This window comes from Somniosus microcephalus, unplaced genomic scaffold, assembly GCF_052327205.1.
Source record: "Somniosus microcephalus isolate GS21.2 unplaced genomic scaffold, FLI_Smic_1.0 unresolved_chr1, whole genome shotgun sequence".
Classification (NCBI taxonomy): Eukaryota; Metazoa; Chordata; class Chondrichthyes; order Squaliformes; family Somniosidae; genus Somniosus; species Somniosus microcephalus.
This window is the reverse complement of record NW_028225179.1, coordinates 166,779,891-166,799,042: the sequence shown is the minus strand read 5'-3', so window position 1 is coordinate 166,799,042 and position 19,152 is coordinate 166,779,891. Positions and strand designations below refer to the sequence as shown.

Sequence of the window (19,152 nt, the reverse complement as noted above, 5' to 3'; positions counted from 1 at the left end):
GTGTGGTCTCACCAAGGCCCTGTACAACTGCAGCAAGACATCCTTGTTCTTGTACTCGAACCCTCTCGCTACGAAGGCCAACATACTATTTGCCTTCTTAACCGCCTGCTGCACCTGCATGCTTACCTTCAGCGACTGGTGCACAAGGACACCCAGGTCTCTTTGCACTTCCCCTTCTCCCAATCTATTGCCGTTCAGATAATAATCTGCCTTCCTGTTTTTGCCACCAAAGTGGATAAACTCGCATTTATCCACATTATACTGCATCTGCCATGCATCTGCCCAATCACCCAACCTGTCCAATTCATACTGGAGTTTCTCGGCATCCTCCTCACAGTACACACGCCCACCCAGCTTTGTGTCGTCTGCAAACTTGGAGATATTACATCTAGTTCCCTCGTCTAGATCATTTATATATATTGTGAATAGCTGAGGTCCTAGGACCAATCCCTGCGGTACCCCACTAGTCACTGCCTGCTACTCGGAAAAAGAGCCGTTTATTCCAACTCTTTGCTTCCTGTCTGCCAGCCAGTTCTTTATCCAAGTCAGTACCTTGCCCCGAATCCCATGTGCCTTAACTTTACACGCTAATCTCTTATGCGGGACCTTATCGAAAGCCTTCTGAAAGTCCAAATACACCACATCCACTGGTTCTCCCTTATCTATTCTACCAGTTACATCCTCAAAAAATTCCAGTAGATTAGTCAAGCACGATTTACCTTTTGTAAATCCATGTTGACTTTGTCTGATCCTGTCACTGTTTTCCAAGTGCTCTGCTATTACATCTTTTATAATGGACTCTAGCATTTTCCCCACTACCAATGTCAGGCTTACCAGTCTATAATTCCCCGTTTTCTCTCTACCACCTTTTTTGAATAGTGGGTTAACATTAGCTACCCGCCAATCCATGGGAACTGTTCCAGAGTCTATCGAATTTTGGAAGATGACCAGCAATGCATCTACTATTTCTAGGGCCACTTCCTTAAGTATCCTAGGATGTAGATTATCAGGCGCTGGGGATTTATCGGCCTTTAGTCCCATCAATTTCCCTAACACCATTTCCCTACAAATACTGATTTCATTCAGTTCCTCCCTCTCATTAGACCCTATGTTCCCCGACATCTCTGGGAGGTTATTTGTGTCCTCCTTTGTGAAGACAGAACCAAAGTATGTATTTAATTGGTCTGCCATTTCTTTGTTCCCCATTATAAATTCCCCTGATTCTGACTGCAAGGGACCTATGCTTGACTTCACCAATCTTTTTCTCTTCACATATCTATAACAGCTTTTACAGTCAGTTTTTATGTTCCCTGGAATCTTACTCTCATACTCTATTTTCCCCCTCTTAATTAATCCCTTTGTCCTCCTTTGCTGAATCCTAAACTGCTCCCAATCCTCAGGTTTACTGTTTTTTCTGGCCAATTTATATGTCCTCTCCTTGTATCTTATGCTATCCCTAATTTCCCTTGTTAGCCACGGTTGAGTCACCTTTGTTGTTTTATTTTTATGCCAAACTGGGATGAACAAATTCTGTAGTTCATCCATGCGATCTTTGAATGTTTGCCATTGCCTATCCACCGTCAACCCTTTGAGTAACATTCCCCAATCAATCCTACCCAACTCGCACCTCAGACCATCGTAGTTTCCTTTAATTAAATTCAGGACCCTAGTCTCTGAGTCAGCTACTTCACTCTCCATTTTAATGGTTGGCACCACCCCACACCAACACCGTAAATCATCTCTACAATGTCCAAGCCATTCCTTTCACACTCATCACCATTGTGGGGGTTGCCTTTATGTCTCACCATTCACTGCAACTCAATTCAATTCAATTCAAATCGCTTTATTGGCATGATAAGGTACATCTTATGTTGCCAAAGCATCAAAATACATTTATGGTTGAACACATAAACGCAGTTCTATTCATACAGTGTATAAACAGGTATATCCCTGAGTGTATAAATATACATTCGCATTATTTATATATACTCTTTTCTTAGTTTACTGGTTGTCCCTCTGTTCATGGCAAGCTGTAACATAGTGTGCCGCCAGTGCTACACAGCTTCTCTCCTCCCCCAGTAGGTATGGGAGTTTTTGGTTGTCATTCAGATTTCTGAATTCAGGGCATATTTGTGAGAATTTTTGGTAGAAATTCTCCCTGATGCCCTGATATTTTCCACAGGCTGTGAGGAAGTGCATCTCTGTCTCCACTACTCCCTGACTGCAGTGAGAGCATATCCTGTCCTCTCTTGGCAGCCTGGTCTGCCTGTGTCTGCCTTTTTCGATCGCTAGGCTATGTTCGCTAAGTCTGTACTTTGTCAAGGTTTTTCTCAGTTTGTTATCCTTTACCATGGTCAGGTAATCAGCTATGTTGTATTGTCTGTTTAGGGCCAAGTAGCAATTGAGTTTGCTTTGGGTTTTTGTTGTTTCTGCCCAATATGTCAGATATTTTTCCTTTTGCTTAGCGACGATTGTGTTGGGTCGAATTCTTTGTGTTACGCTGTCACTGTCCTGGGGCTGGTTATTGTTAGTAGTGTTAGTAGTTACTTCACTGAGTCCCAGGACTAGTTGACTGAGGGTATTCTTCTTTATGGTCAGCTCTTGGCATTTCAGGGCGTCGTAGTGATAGCATTGGGGGTTGCTCATTTGTAGGTGATTCCAAAATTTGGTGGCTCTTTTTTGGATAGTGATTATTAATGGATATTGGCCTAGTTCCGCCCTGCATGCATTGTTTACTGTTTTCCTTTGAGTCCGGAGGATACTTTTACAGAATTCTGCATGTAGGATCTCAATTGGGTGTTTGTCCCATTTTGCAAATTCTTGTTGTGTTAGCGGTCCCCATACCTCACTGCCATAGAGTGCAATTGGTTCAATTACTGATTTGAAAATTTTTAGCCAAATGCTAATTGGGATTTCTATTTGGATTGATTTTTTAATGGCATAGAAAGCCCTTCTTGCTTTCTCTTTCAGTTCATTCACAGCCAGTTTGAAGTTTCCCGTAGAACTGATTTTTAAGCCCAAGTATGTGTAGTTAGTGGTTTGTTCAATTTTGGTTGTTCCTAGTGTGAAATTTATTTTGGGTCCCTGATGTTTGGATCACTTCCAAAGGTGCACACAAATCTGTCCAAGAACGCAAAGTGTTGAAAAATAAAGATTTTGATGTTTGACAGCACATTAACAGAAACTTCACATGAACAAACACCCAAGTGCCTACCCTTGTCTGTTGTTAGTTGGTCTGAGAGTTGGGGACTGGGGTCAGGGGTCAGGGTCTGAGAGCTGGAGTTAGGGATCAGGTTCTGATGCTGGGGTCAGGGGTCAGGGTCTGAGAGCTGGGGTCAGGAGTTGTCGGGAGGTGACAGTCCATCTGGTGCAGTACCTCCAGTAGCCCTGGTCAATATTTGCAGATTTTCGAGGGCCCCTCATTTGGGGGTGAAGTCTAACCTGGAGACCCCACACCCTGAGACACTAACTTGCTGCCTGCTGGGAATCACAGCACACTCCCACAGGATGGAAACACTAACTCGCTTCCTGCTGGGAATCACAGCGCAGTCCTACGGGACGGAAATGCTAACTCGCTTCCTGCTGGGAATCACAGCGCACTCCCACAGGATGGAAACACTAACTCGCTGCCTGCTGGGAATCACAGCGCAGTCCCACAGGATGGAAACACTAACTCGCTGCCTGCTGGGAATCACAGCGCAGTCCCACAGGACGGAAACACTAACTCGCTGCCAGCTGGGAATCACAGCACACTCCCACAGGATGGAAACACTAACTCGCTGCCTACTGGGAATCACAGTGCAGTCTCACAGGACGGAAACACTAACTCGCTGCCAGCTGGGAATCACAGCACACTCCCACAGGATGGAAACACTAACTCGCTGCCTACTGGGAATCACAGTGCAGTCCCACAGGATGGAAACACAAACTCGGTTCCTGCTGAGAATCACTGCACTTTCCGACAGGACAGAAAGACTAACTTGCTTCCTGCTGGGAATCACAGCACACTCCCACAGGAAGGAAACACTAATTCGCACCCTGCTGGGAATCACAGCACACTCCCACAGGATGGTAAACACGAACTTGCTTCCTGCTGGGAATCACAGTGCTGTCCCTCCATACCACAATAGTTCAACACTGCAATCCTCCTCTACACTCCTGTAATGGACCGAGCCACATGGTCTCAGTCCCCATTCCCAGTCTGTGCTGGTCTCAGCCCCCATTCCCACTCTGTGCTGGTCTCAGTCTCCATTCCCACTCTCTGGTCTCAGCCCCCATTCCCAGTCTGTGCCGGTCTCAGTCTCCATTCCCAGTCTGTGCCGGTCTCAGTCCCCATTCCCAGCCTGTGCTGGGCTCAGCCCCCATTCCCACTCTGTGCTGGACTCAGTCTCCATTCCCAGTCTGTGCTGGGCTCAGTCCCGGGTGGAAGTTGGGGAATTACAGCTGGCTTGTTGCCTCTGGGTTTGGGAGGAGACGAAGGAATCTGATGGGGTTCCTGCTCCTGACGGCTCACAGCAACCCCTGCTGGAAGCTGTGGGTGAGGACAGCATCAGGCCCAGGTGTGATGCCCTCATGGTTGAATGGCCCATCCCCCAATCCTGGCATTAAACCCTGAGCCAATCCAGCAGCTTATCATTAAGTATGGTCGGGGGATGAGATTACTGTGTGTGCTCACTTTGTGTGGACGAGAGACACAGCTGGGAGAGGGAGAGCGAGAAAGGCAGGAAGAGAGAGATAAATGAACATATAAATAGAGGAATAAAGCTGGGGACTAAGGGCTGCATGTTGAGATAGAGACATAAACAGACACTTGCAGCTCAAATTTCTTTCCATTCTTAATCTGCGGGTACAAAATGCCGATAGACAGAGAGGCGAGATGGAGACAGACAGCGAGAGATTCACTGGGTTAGAGTTTCCACTTTGGTCGCTATTGGCAACCTGGCCGCAAACTGCACTGTTTTCCCCAAAGTGAATTAAACGTGAGCTCATCCAGACCCCCCGCTGCCCGTGTCCTAACTCGCACCAAGTTCCGTTCGCCCATCACCCCTGTGCTCGCTGACCTACACTGGCTCCCGGTTAAGCAACACCTCGAATTGTAAAAATTCTCATCCTATTTTCAAATCGCTCCACGGCCTCGCCCCTCCCTATCTCTGTAATCTCCTCCAGTCGCTACAACCCTCCCTATCTCTGTAACCTCCTCCAGCCCTACAACCCTCCCTATCTCTGTAACCTCCTGCAGCCCTACAACCCTCCCTATCTCTGTAACCTCCTCCAGCCCTACAACCCTCCCTATCTCTGTAACCTCCTCCAGCCCTACAACCCTCCCTATCTCTGTAATCTCCTCCAGCCCCAACAACCCTCCCTATCTCTGTAATCTCCTCCAGCCCCTACAACCCTCCCTATCTCTGTAACCTCCTCCAGCCCTACAACCCTCCCTATCTCTGTAATCTCCTCCAGTCGCTACAACCCTCCCTATCTCTGTAATCTCCTCCAGCCCCTACAACCCTCCCTATCTCTGTAACCTCCTCCAGTCGCTACAACCCTCCCTATCTCTGTAATCTCCTCCAGCCCCTACAACCCTCCCTATCTCTGTAACCTCCTCCAGCCTCTACAACCCTCCCTATCTCTGTAATATCCTCCAGCCCCTACAAACCTCCCGATCTCTGTAACCTCCTCCAGCCCTACAACCCTCCCTATCTCTGTAACCACCTCCAGCCCTACAACCCTCCCTATCTCTGTAACCTCCTCCAGCCCGACAACCCTCCCTATCTCTGTAACCTCCTCCAGCCCTACAACCCTCCCTATCTCTGTAATCTCGTCCAGCCCTACAACCCTCCCTATCTCTGTAATCTCCTCCAGCCCCTACAACCCTCCCTATCTCTGTAACCTCCTCCAGCCCCTACAACCCTCCCTATCTCTGTAATATCCTCCAGCCCCTACAACCCTCCCTATCTCTGTAACCTCCTCCAGCCCTACAACCCTCCCTATCTCTGTAACCTCCTCCAGCCCTACAACCCTCCCTATCTCTGTAACCTCCTCCAGCCCTACAACCCTCCCTATCTCTGTGACCTCCTCCAGCCCTACAACCCTCCCTATCTCTGTAACCTCCTCCAGCCCTACAACCCTCCCTATCTCTGTAACCTCCTCCAGCCCTACAACCCTCCCTATCTCTCTAACCTCCTCCAGCCCTACAACCCTCCCAATCTCTGTAACCTCCTCCAGCCCTACAACCCTCCCTATCTCTGTAACCTCCTCCAGCCCTAAAACCCTCCCTATGTCTGTAAACTCCTCCAGCCCCTACAACCCTCCCTATCTCTCTAACCTCCTCCAGCCCTACAACCCTCCCTATCTCTGTAACCTCCTCCAGCCCCACAACCTTCCCTATCTCTGTAACCTCCTCCAGCCCGACAACCCTCCCTATCTCTAACCTCCTCCAGCCCTACAACCCTCCCTATCTCTGTAATCTCCTCCAGCCCCTACAACCCTCCCTATCCCTGTAACCTCCTCCAGCCCAACAACCCTCCTCCAGCCCAACAACCCTCCCTATCTCTGTAATCTCCTCCAGCCCTACAACCCTCCCTATCTCTGTAACCTCCTCCAGCCCCCTACAACCCTCCCTATCTCTGTAACCTCCTCCAGCCCTACAACCCTCCCTATCTCTGTAACCTCCTCCAGCCCTACAACCCTCCCTATCTCTGTAACCTCCTCCAGCCCAACAACCCTCCTCCAGCCCAACAACACTCCCTATCTCTGTAATCTCCTCCAGCCCCCTACAACCCTCCCTATCTCTGTAACCATCTCCAGCCCTACAACCCTCCCTATCTCTGTAACCTCCTCCAGCCCTACAACCCCCCCTGTCTCTGTAACCTCCTACAACCCTCCCTATCTCTGTAACCTCCTCCAGCCCTACAACCCTCCCTATCTCTGTAACCTCCTCCAGCCCTACAACCCTCCCTATCTCTGTAATCTCCTCCAGCCCCTACAACCCTCCCTATCTCTGTAACCTCCTCCAGCTCTACAACCCTCCCTATCTCTGTAATCTCCTCCAGCCCCTACAACCCTCCCTATCTCTGTAATCTCCTCCAGCCCTACAACCCTCCCTATCTCTGTAATCTCCTCCAGCCATACAACCCTCCCTATCTCTGTAATCTCCTCCAGCCTTACAACCCTCCCTATCTCTGTAACCTCCTCCAGCCCTACAACCCTCCCTATCTCTGTAATCTCCTCCAGCCCCTACAACCCTCCCTATCTCTGTAACCTCCTCCAGTCGCTACAACCCTCCCTATCTCTGTAATCTCCTCCAGCCCCTAGAACCCTCCCTATCTCTGTAACCTCCTCCAGCCCTACAACCCTCCCTATCTCTGTAACCTCCTCCAGCCCTACAACCCTCCCTATCTCTGTAACCTCCTCCAGCCCCACAACCCTCCCTATCTCTGTAACCTCCTCCAGCCCTACAACCCTCCCTATCTCTGTAATCTCCTCCAGCCCCTACAACCCTCCCTATCTCTGTAACCTCCTCCAGCCCTACAACCCTCCCTATCCCTGTAACCTCCTCTAGCCCTACAACCCTCCCTATCTCTGTAACCTCCTCCAGCCCTACAACCCTCCCTATCTCTCTAACCTCCTCCAGCCCTACAACCACCCCAATCTCTGTAATCTCCTCCAGCCCCTACAACCCTCCCTATCTCTGTAACCTCCTCCAGCCCTACAACCCTCCCTATCTCTGTAACCTCCTCCAGCCCTAAAACCCTCCCTATGTCTGTAAACTCCTCCAGCCCCTACAACCCTCCCTATCTCTCTAACCTCCTCCAGCCCTACAACCCTCCCTATCTCTGTAACCTCCTCCAGCCCCACAACCTTCCCTATCTCTGTAACCTCCTCCAGCCCGACAACCCTCCCTATCTCTAACCTCCTCCAGCCCTACAACCCTCCCTATCTCTGTAATCTCCTCCAGCCCCTACAACCCTCCCTATCCCTGTAACCTCCTCCAGCCCAACAACCCTCCTCCAGCCCAACAACCCTCCCTATCTCTGTAATCTCCTCCAGCCCTACAACCCTCCCTATCTCTGTAACCTCCTCCAGCCCCCTACAACCCTCCCTATCTCTGTAACCTCCTCCAGCCCTACAACCCTCCCTATCTCTGTAACCTCCTCCAGCCCTACAACCCTCCCTATCTCTGTAACCTCCTCCAGCCCAACAACCCTCCTCCAGCCCAACAACACTCCCTATCTCTGTAATCTCCTCCAGCCCCCTACAACCCTCCCTATCTCTGTAACCATCTCCAGCCCTACAACCCTCCCTATCTCTGTAACCTCCTCCAGCCCAACAACCCCCCCTGTCTCTGTAACCTCCTACAACCCTCCCTATCTCTGTAACCTCCTCCAGCCCTACAACCCTCCCTATCTCTGTAACCTCCTCCAGCCCTACAACCCTCCCTATCTCTGTAATCTCCTCCAGCCCCTACAACCCTCCCTATCTCTGTAACCTCCTCCAGCCCTACAACCCTCCCTATCTCTGTAATCTCCTCCAGCCCCTACAACCCTCCCTATCTCTGTAATCTCCTCCAGCCCTACAACCCTCCCTATCTCTGTAACCTCCTCCAGCCATACAACCCTCCCTATCTCTGTAATCTCCTCCAGCCTTACAACCCTCCCTATCTCTGTAACCTCCTCCAGCCCTACAACCCTCCCTATCTCTGTAATCTCCTCCAGCCCCTACAACCCTCCCTATCTCTGTAACCTCCTCCAGTCGCTACAACCCTCCCTATCTCTGTAATCTCCTCCAGCCCCTAGAACCCTCCCTATCTCTGTAACCTCCTCCAGCCCTACAACCCTCCCTATCTCTGTAACCTCCTCCAGCCCTACAACCCTCCCTATCTCTGTAACCTCCTCCAGCCCCACAACCCTCCCTATCTCTGTAACCTCCTCCAGCCCTACAACCCTCCCTATCTCTGTAATCTCCTCCAGCCCCTACAACCCTCCCTATCTCTGTAACCTCCTCCAGCCCTACAACCCTCCCTATCCCTGTAACCTCCTCTAGCCCTACAACCCTCCCTATCTCTGTAACCTCCTCCAGCCCTACAACCCTCCCTATCTCTCTAACCTCCTCCAGCCCTACAACCACCCCAATCTCTGTAATCTCCTCCAGCCCCTACAACCCTCCCTATCTCTGTAACCTCCTCCAGCCCTACAACCCTCCCTATCTCTGTAACCTCCTCCAGCCCTACACCCCTCCCTATCTCTGTAATCTCCTCCAGCCCTACAACCCTCCCTATCTCTGTAATCTCCTCCAGCCCTACAACCCTCCCTATCTCTGTAACCTCCTCCAGCCCCACAACCCTCCCTATCTCTGTAACCTCCTCCAGCCCTACAACCCTCCGTATCTCTGTAACCTCCTCCAGCCCTACAACCCTCCCTGTCTCTGTAACCTCCTCCAGCCCTACAACCCTCCCCATCTCTGTGTTCCTCCAGCCCTACAACCCTCCCTATCTCTGTAACCTCCTCCAGTCCTACAACTCTCCCTATCTCTGTAATCTCCTCCAGCCCTACAACCCTTCCTATCTCTGTAATCTCCTCCAGCCCTACAACCCTCCCTATGTCTGTAACCTCCTCCAGCCCTACAACCCTCCCTATCTCTGTAACCTCCTCCAGCCCTACAACCCTCCCTATCTCTGTAACCTCCTCCAGCCCCACAACCCTCCCTATCTCTGTAACCTCCTCCAGCCCGACAACCCTCCCTATCTCTAACCTCCTCCAGCCCTACAACCCTCCCTATCTCTGTAATCTCCTCCAGCCCCTACAACCCTCCCTATCTCTGTAACCTCCTCTAGCCCAACAACCCTCCTCCAGCCCAACAACCCTCCCTATCTCTGTAATCTCCTCCAGCCCTACAACCCTCCCTATCTCTGTAACCTCCTCCAGCCCCCTACAACCCTCCCTGTCTCTGTAACCTCCTCCAGCCCTACAACCCTCCCTATCTCTGTAACCTCCTCCAGCCCTACAACCCTCCCTATCTCTGTAACCTCCTCCAGCCCAACAACCCTCCTCCAGCCCAACAACCCTCCCTATCTCTGTAATCTCCTCCAGCCCCCTACAACCCTCCCTATCTGTGTAACCATCTCCAGCCCGACAACCCTCCCTATCTCTGTAACCTCCTCCAGCCCTACAACCCTCCCTGTCTCTGCAACCTCCTACAACCCTCCCCATCTCTGTAACCTCCTCCAGCCCTACAACCCTCCCTATCTCTGTAACCTCCTCCAGCCCTACAACCCTCCCTATCTCTGTAATCTCCTCCAGCCCTACAACCCTCCCTATCTCTGTAACCTCCTACAACCCTCCCTATTTCTGTAACCTCCTCCAGCCTCACAACCCTCCCTATCTCTGTAACCTCCTCCAGCCCCCTACAACCCTCCCTATCTCTGTAACCTCCTCCAGCCCTACATCCCTCCCTATCTCTGTAACCTCCTCCAGCCCTACAACCTTCCCTGTCTCTGTAACCTCCTCCAGCCCCTACAACCCTCCCTATCTCTGTAACCTCCTCCAGCCCTACAACCCTCCCTATCTCTGTAATCTCCTGCAGCCCAACAACCCACCCTATCTCTGTAACCTCCTCCAGCCCTAAACCCTCCATAATCTATGTAACCTCCTCCAGCCCCACAACCCTCCATGATCTCTGTAACCTCCTCCAGCCCCTACACCCTCCCTATCTCTGTAACCTCCTCCAGCCCCTACAGCCTCCCTATCTCTGTAACTTCCTCCAGCCCCACAACCCTCCATGATCTCTGTAACCTCCTCCAGCCCCTACACCCTCCCTATCTCTGTAACCTCCTCCAGCCCCTACAGCCTCCCTATCTCTGTAACCTCCTACAGCCCTCCCTATCTCTGTAACCTCCTCCAGCCCCTACAGCCCTCCCTATCGCTGTAACCTCCTCCAGCCCTCCCTATCTCTGTAACCTCCTCCAGCCCTACAACCCTCTCTATCTCTGTAACCTCCTCCAGCCCTACAACCCTCCCTGTGTCTGCGTGATATCCGAGTGGTAAGGACAGAAACTGAGATAAGCCAGACTTCAGGAACCAAAATTCAACTGTTTAATTATACATATGTAGCAGAGAAACATCTCTTACAGCTGTAGTCAAACACACTCTATTTCTTACTGTGCAATCACCAAGATGGAGGATCAACCTCTGAGTCATACCCAGAATGCAATGCCACTACCTTAATAAGTGATGTGCCAGGACATTACCTTAATACTGGTAAATATGATCCCTTAATATTTGTCTCCATCTGGTGGATAACTTAAGCATTACATCCCAGATTACTATACTCTGTAACCTCCTCCAGTCGCAACAACCGTCCCTATCTCTGTAACCTCCTCCAGCCCTACAACCGTCCCTATCTCTGTAACCTCCTCCAGCCCTACAACCCTCCTCCAGCCCTACAACCCTCCCTATCTCTGTAACCTCCTCCAGCCCTACAACCCTCCTCCAGCCCTACAACCCTCCCTATCTCTGTAAACTCCTCCAGCCCTACAACCCTCCCTATCTCTGTAAACTCCTCCAGCCCTACAACCCTCCCTATCTCTGTAAACTCCTCCAGCCCTACAACCCTCCCTATCTCTGTAAACTCCTCCAGCCCTACAACCCTCCCTATCTCTGTAACCTCCTCCAGCCCTACAACCCTCCTCCAGCCCTACAACCCTCCCTATCTCTGTAAACTCCTCCAGCCCTACAACCCTCCCTATCTCTGTAATCTCCCCCAGCCCTACAACCCTCCCTATCTCTGTAACCTCCTCCAGCCCTACAACCCTCCCTATCTCTGTAACCTCCTCCAGCCCTACAACCCTCCCTATCTCTGTAATCTCCTCCAGCCCTACAACCCTCCCTATCTCTGTAATCTCCTCCAGCCCCTACAACCCTCCCTATCTCTGTAAACTCCTCCAGCCCTACAACTCTCCCTATCTCTGTAAACTCCTCCAGCCCTACAACCGTCCCTATCTCTGTAATCTCCTCCAGCCCTACAACCCTCCCTATCTCTGTAACCTCCTCCAGCCCTACAACCGTCCCTATCTCTGTAAACTCCTCCAGCCCCACAACCCTCCCTATCTCTGTAACCTCCTCCAGCCCTACACCCTCCCTATCTCTGTAAACTCCTCCAGCCCTACAACCCTCCCTATCTCTGTAACCTCCTCCAGCCCTACAACTCTCCCTATCTCTGTAACCTCCTCCAGCCCTACAACCCTCCCTATCTCTGTAACCTCCTCCAGCCCTACAACCGTCCCTATCTCTGTAAACTCCTCCAGCCCTACACCCTCCCTATCTCTGTAACCTCCTCCAGCCCCTACAACCCTCCCTATCTCTGTAACCTCCTCCAGCCCTACAACCCTCCCTATCTCTGTAATCTCCTCCAGCCCTACACCCTCCCTATCTCTGTAACCTCCTCCAGCCCTACAACTCTCCCTAACTCTGTAACCTCCTCCAGCCCTACAACCCTCCCTATCTCTGTAACCTCCTCCAGCCCCACAACCCTCCCTATCTCTGTAAACTCCTCCAGCCCTACAACCCTCCCTATCTTTGTAATCTCCTCCAGCCCTACAACCCTCCCTGTCTCTGTAAACTCCTCCAGCCCTACACCCTCCCTATCTCTGTAACCTCCTCCAGCCCCTACAACCCTCCCTATCTCTGTAACCTCCTCCAGCCCTACAACCCTCCCTATCTCTGTAATCTCCTCCAGCCCTACACCCTCCCTATCTCTGTAACCTCCTCCAGCCCTACAACTCTCCCTATCTCTGTAACCTCCTCCAGCCCCACAACCCTCCCTATCTCTGTAACCTCCTCCAGCCCTACAACCCTCCCTATCTCTGTAAACTCCTCCAGCCCCTACAACCCTCCCTATCTCTGTAATCTCCTCCAGCCCTACAACCCTCCCTATCTCTGTAACCTCCTCCAGCCCTACAACTCTCCCTATCTCTGTAATCTCCAGCCCCTACAACCCTCCCTATCTCTGTAATCTCCTCCAGCCCTACAACCCTCCCTATCTCTGTAATCTCCTCCAGCCCCTACAACTCTCCCTATCTCTGTAATCTCCTCCAGCCCCTACAACTCTCCCCATCTCTGTAATCTCCTCCAGCCCTACAACTCTCCCTATCGCTGTAACCTCCTCCAGCCCTAAACTCTCCCCATCTCTGTAATCTCCTCCAGCCCTACAACCCTCCCTATCTCTGTAATCTCCTCCAGCCCCTACAACCCTCCCTATCACTGTAACCTCCTCCAGCCCCTACAACTCTCCCAGATCTCTGTAATCTCCTCCAGCCCTACAACGCTCCCTATCTCTGTAACCTCCTCCAGCCCTACAACCCTTCCTATCTCTGTAATCTCCTCCAGCCCTACAACCCTCCCTATCTCTGTAATCTCCTCCAGCCCCTACAACCCTTCCTATCTCTGTAATCTCCTCCAGCCCTACAACCCTTCCTATCTCTGTAATCTCCTCCAGCCCTACAACCCTCCCTATCTCTGTAATCTCCTCCAGTCCCACAACCCTCCCTATCTCTGTAACCATCTCCAGCCCTACAACCCTCCCTATCTCTGTAACCTCCTCCAGCCCTACAACCCTCCCTATCTCTGTAACCTCCTCCAGCACTACAACCCTCCCTATCTCTGTAACCTCCTCCAGCCCCTACAACCCTCCCTATCTGTGTAAGCTCCTCCAGCCCCTACAACCCTCCCTATCTCTGTAATCTCCTCCAGCCCTACAACCCTCCCTATCTCTGTAATCTCCACCAGCCCTACAACCCTCCCTATCTCTGTAATCTCCTCCAGCCCCTACAACCCTTCCTATCTCTGTAACCTCCTCCAGCACTACAACCCTCCCTATCTCTGTAACCTCCTCCAGCCCCTACAACCCTCCCTATCTGTGTAACCTCCTCCAGCCCCTACAACCCTCCCTATCTCTGTAACCTCCTCCAGCCCCTACAACCCTCCCTATCTCTGTAACCATCTCCAGCCCTACAACCCTCCCTATCTCTGTAATCTCCTCCAGCCCCACAACCCTCCCTGTCTCTGTAACCATCCTCCAGCCCTACAACCCTCCCTATCTCTATCTCCTCCAGCCCTACAACTCTCCCTATCTCTGTAATCTCCTCCAGCCCTACAACTCTCCCTATCTCTGTAACCTCCTCCAGCCCCTACAACCCTCCCTATCTCTGTAATCTCCTCCAGCCCTACAACCCTCCCTATCTCTGTAAACTCCTCCAGCCCTACAACCCTCCATGATATCTGCGCTGCTCTAATTCTGGCCTCTTGCACGTCCCTGATTATAATCGCTCCACCATTGGTGGCCGTGCCTTCTGTTGCCTGGGCCCCAAGCTCTGGAATTCCCTGCCTAAACCTCTCCGCCTCGCTACCTCTCTTTCCTCCTTTAAGACGCTCCTTAAAACCTACCTCTTTGACCAAGCTATTGGCCACCTGCCCTAATTTCTCCTTATGTGGCTCGGTGTCAAATTTTATTTGATTACGCTCCTGTGCAGCACCTTGGGACGTTTTACTACGTTAAAGGCGCTATATAAATACAGGTTATTGTTGCTGTTGGTCTTTTTTAAACCAGCGCAAAAGATGGCGGAAACTCCATTTGCGCCGGATGTAATTTGCGTTTGAAACTCCGCGATGTGTTGGTGGTTTCGGACAAATAGCGGAAAATCTGAGCCAACGTTTCTTCTAAGCTGTGCCGCCTGGCCGCCCAGCTCTCTGCCAGTCCCGCACAGTCCGGGACCGGCTTTTCCAACGTTAAGTTTCGCACGTGCGTGAAACCGTGAACGGGCCGCGCGGCCCCTTAAAGGGGCCACGTACCCAAATAAATAAATTGTGCGGACATTGCTTCGGGTTGATGTCTATACTCAGCCCTCTGCGCTTTGCTCCAAGGATGCTGAGGAGTGAGCTGATGATCAACGATGAATACTATTTATAAAACTGCTGAGAAAAAAAGTGCAGCAAATGTTTCTGGAACATTCTCGGAACATGAAATAAACACAGTGAAAGAGAAAGTATTAAGGGGTTTAGCATCTTTGAAAGTGGATAAATCCCCAGGCCCCAGAAAAGTATCCCAGACTTTCAAGACAAGCGAGAGAGGAAATAGCAGAGGCTCTGACCCTCATTTTCCAATCCTCTCTGGCTACAGGTGTGGTGCTGGAGGACTGCTAATGTGGTACCTTTGTTTAAAAAGGGAGAAAGGGATAGACCGAGTAATTACAGACCAGTCAGCCTAACCTCGGTGGTTGGAAAAATTATTGGAAAAAATTCTGAGGGACAGGATAAATCTTCATTTAGAAATGGTGTGATAAATGGCATCATTCTCTGATTATATAAGCTGTGTCTTTATGCATTTTTCCATTTCACCTGACGAAGGAGCAGCGCTCCGAAAGCTTGTGATTTCAAATAAAGCTGTTGGACTATAACCTGGTGTTGTGTGACTTCTTACATTCATTTAGAAAGACACGGATTAATCAGGGACAGTCAGCAATGATTTGTTAAGGGAAGGTCATGTCTGACTAACTTGATTGAATTTTTCGAGGAGGTAACAAGGAGGGTCGATGAGGGCAGTGCGTTTGATGTAGTCTATATGGACTTCAACAAGGCTTTTGACAAGGTCCCACATGGCAGACTGGTCACGAAAGTAAAAACCCATGGGATCCAGGGCAAAGTGGCAAGTTGGATTCAAAATTGGCTCAGAGGCAGGAAGCAAAGGGTTATGGTCGAAGTCTGTTTGTGTGACTGGAAGGTTGTTTCCAGTGGGGTTCCGCAGGGCTCAGTACTGGGTCCTCTGCTTTTTGTGATATATATCAGTGATTTGGGCTTGAATGTAGGAAGTATGATTAAGAAGTTTGCAGATGATATTAAATCGGCTGCGTGGTTGATAATGAAGAAGAAAGCTGCAGACTGCCGGAAAATATCAATGGACTGGTCAGGTGGGCAGAACAATGGCAGATGGAATTCAATCTGGAGAAGTGTGAGGTAATGCATTTGGGGAGGGCTAACAAGGCAAAGAATACACAATAAATGGTAGGACACTGAGAAGTGCAGAGGATCAGAGGGACCTTGGAGTGCAGGTCCACAGATCCCTGAAGGTAACAGGACAGGTAGATAAGGTGGTTCAGAAGGCATGCGGGATACTTGCCTTTATTAGCTGAGGCACAGAATATAAGAGCAGGGAGGTTACGCTTGAACTGTATAAAACACTAGTTAGGCCTCAGCTAGAGTACTGCGTGCAGTTCTGGTCACCACATTACAGGAAAGATGTGATTGCACTAGAGAGGGTACAGAGGAGATTTACCAGGATGTTGCCTGGGCTGGAGAATTTTAGCTATGAGGAAAGATTGGATAGGCTGGGGTTGTTTTCTTTGGAACAGAGGAGGCTGAGAGGAGATTTAATTGAGGTGTATAAAATTATGAGGGGCCTGGATAGAGTGGATAAGAAGGGCATATTTCCCTTAGCAGAGGGGTCAATAACCAGGGGGCACAGATTTAAAGTCATTGGGGGAAGGGGATTTGAGGGGAAATTTCTTCACTCGGAGGGTGGTGGGGGTCTGGAACTCACTGCCTGAAAGGGTGGGAGAGGCAGAAACCCTCATTTAAAAAGTACTTGGATATGCACTTGAAGTGCCGTAACCTACAGCGCTACGGACCAGGAGCAGGGACATAGGACTAGGCTGGGTAGCTCTTTGTCGGCCAGCACAGACACGATGGGCCGAATGGCCTCCCTCTGTACTGTAAATTTCTCTGATTCTATGATTCTGACGCTCTGCTCCTTCCCCTTGTTGCAGGTTCCTGCCGGGACAGAAACTAGCGGCGGTGATTGCGGTTCACAGGTGGCCGAGTCAGTTGCTCAGTGCCCACGGAGCAGGATCCCGGGAGAGGTCGTGCGCTATCCGGGGAGGTGCCAATGGGGGTAATTCCCCCACTCTTGCCCCCTCGTTGGTGCTTTGTTACGTACTGTACGCACACGCGGGTGTCTCGTATATCTGATGGCCCGCGCGTGGCCGATTCAGGAAGTGTCATATTCTAGCATGCCGTAGTATTTTCAAACGCCGTTGAGTCATCCCGTGTAAATGTTTTTTTATTTTTGTAATTTATATTTGTAGGGCAGTTTAATAAATACATTGTGTTTTCACGAGTCAAGTTATTAAAGGGCAATTCATTTATTTTATCGTAAGAACGTACGAAGATGTCGGACAGAAAATGACCCGCTGGTCCAAACATCCTGTCCTGTACAATCCTGAGCATATCAAGAGATCCCTCGGAGGCAAGTCATCTCCTGGGACAGGCCAAAACCTGGGCGCTCCTCACTGGGACCACACCACCCCCTCCCCCCACCAGCCCTCCCCAGATCATCTCCGCACTGGGCAGAACATTTACTGACCCAGTCACAGAGCTCACTCCACACTGACCCAGTCACAGAGCTCACTCCGCACTGACCCAGTCACAGAGCTCACTCCGCACTGACCCAGTCACAGAGCTCACTCCGCACTGACCCAGTCACAGAGCTCACTCCGCACTGACCCAGTCACAGAGCTCACTCCGCACTGACCCAGTCACAGAGCTCACTCCGCACTGAACCGCAGAGCTCACTCCGCACTGACCCAGTCACAGAGCTCACTCCGCACTGACCCAGTCACAGAGCTCACTCCGCACTGACCCAGTCACAGAGCTCACTCCGCACTGACCCAGTCACAGAGCTCACTCCTCACTGACCCAGTCACAGAGCTCACTCCGCACTGACCCAGTCACAGAGCTCACTCCGCACTGACCCAGTCACAGAGCTCACTCCGCACTGACCCAGTCACAGAGCTCACTCCGCACTGACCCAGTCACAGAGCTCACTCCGCACTGAACCAGTCACAGAGCTCACTCCGCACTGACCCAGTCACAGAGCTCACTCCGCACTGACCCAGTCACAGAGCTCACTCCGCACTGACCCAGTCACAGAGCTCACTCCGCACTGACCCAGTCACAGAGCTCACTCCTCACTGACCCAGTCACAGAGCTCACTCCGCACTGACCCAGTCACAGAGCTCACTCCGCACTGACCCAGTCACAGATCTCACTCCACACTGACCCAGTCACAGAGCTCACGCCTCACTGACCCAGTCACAGAGCTCACTTCGCACTGACCCAGTCACAGAGCTCACTCCGCACTGACCCAGTCACAGAGCTCACTCCGCACTGACCCAGTCACAGAGCTCACTCCGCACTGACCCAGTCACAGAGCTCACTCTGCACTGACCCAGTCACAGAGCTCACTCCGCACTAACCCACAGAGCTCACTTCGCACTGACCCAGTCACAGAGCTCACTCCACACTGACCCAGTCACAGAGCTCACTCCGCACTGACCCAGTCACAGAGCTCACTCCGCACTGACCCAGTCACAGAGCTCACTCCGCACTGACCCAGTCACAGAGCTCACTCCGCACTGACCCACAGAGCTCACTCCGCACTGACCCAGTCACAGAGCTCACTCCGCACTGACCCAGTCACAGAGCTCACTCCGCACTGACCCAGTCACAGAGCTCACTCCGCACTGACCCAGTCACAGAGCTCACTCCGCACTGACCCAGTCACAGAGCTCACTCCGCACTGACCCAGTCACAGAGCTCACTCCGCACTGACCCAGTCACAGAGCTCACTCCGCACTGACCCAGTCACAGAGCTCACTCCGCACTGACCCAGTCAGAGAGCTCACTCCGCACTGACCCAGTCACAGAGCTCACACCGCACTGACCCACAGAGCTCACTCCGCACTGACCCAGTCACAGAGCTCACTCCGCACTGACCCAGTCACAGAGCTTACTCCGGACTGACCCAGTCACAGAGCTTACTCCACACTGACCCAGTCACAGAGCTCACTCCGCACTGACCCAGTCACAGAGCTTACTCCACACTGACCCAGTCACAGAGCTCACTCCGCACTGACCCAGTCACAGAGCTCACTCTGCACTGACCCAGTCACAGAGCTCACTCCGTACTAACCCACAGAGCTCACTTCGCACTGACCCAGACACAGAGCTCACTCCACACTGACCCAGTCACAGAGCTCACTCCGCACTGACCCAGTCACAGAGCTCACTCCGCAGTGACCCAGTCACAGAGCTCACTCCGCACTGACCC

The 19,152-nt window shown here is 51.6% G+C and overlaps 1 protein-coding gene across 1 annotated transcript in view; it reads left to right on the top strand.

The window, feature by feature from the left end:
- LOC147096498 (epidermal growth factor-like protein 8) overlaps positions 1-17,160 on the top strand; it is a 76,867-nt gene extending 59,707 nt beyond the window's left edge. The window contains exon 8 of the mRNA XM_085975299.1: positions 16,811-17,160. Coding sequence (XP_085831425.1) covers positions 16,811-16,833 — 23 coding nt within the window. The 3' untranslated portion in view covers positions 16,834-17,160. The remainder of the gene's footprint in view (positions 1-16,810) is intronic.
- The last annotated feature ends 1,992 nt before the right edge of the window (positions 17,161-19,152 follow it).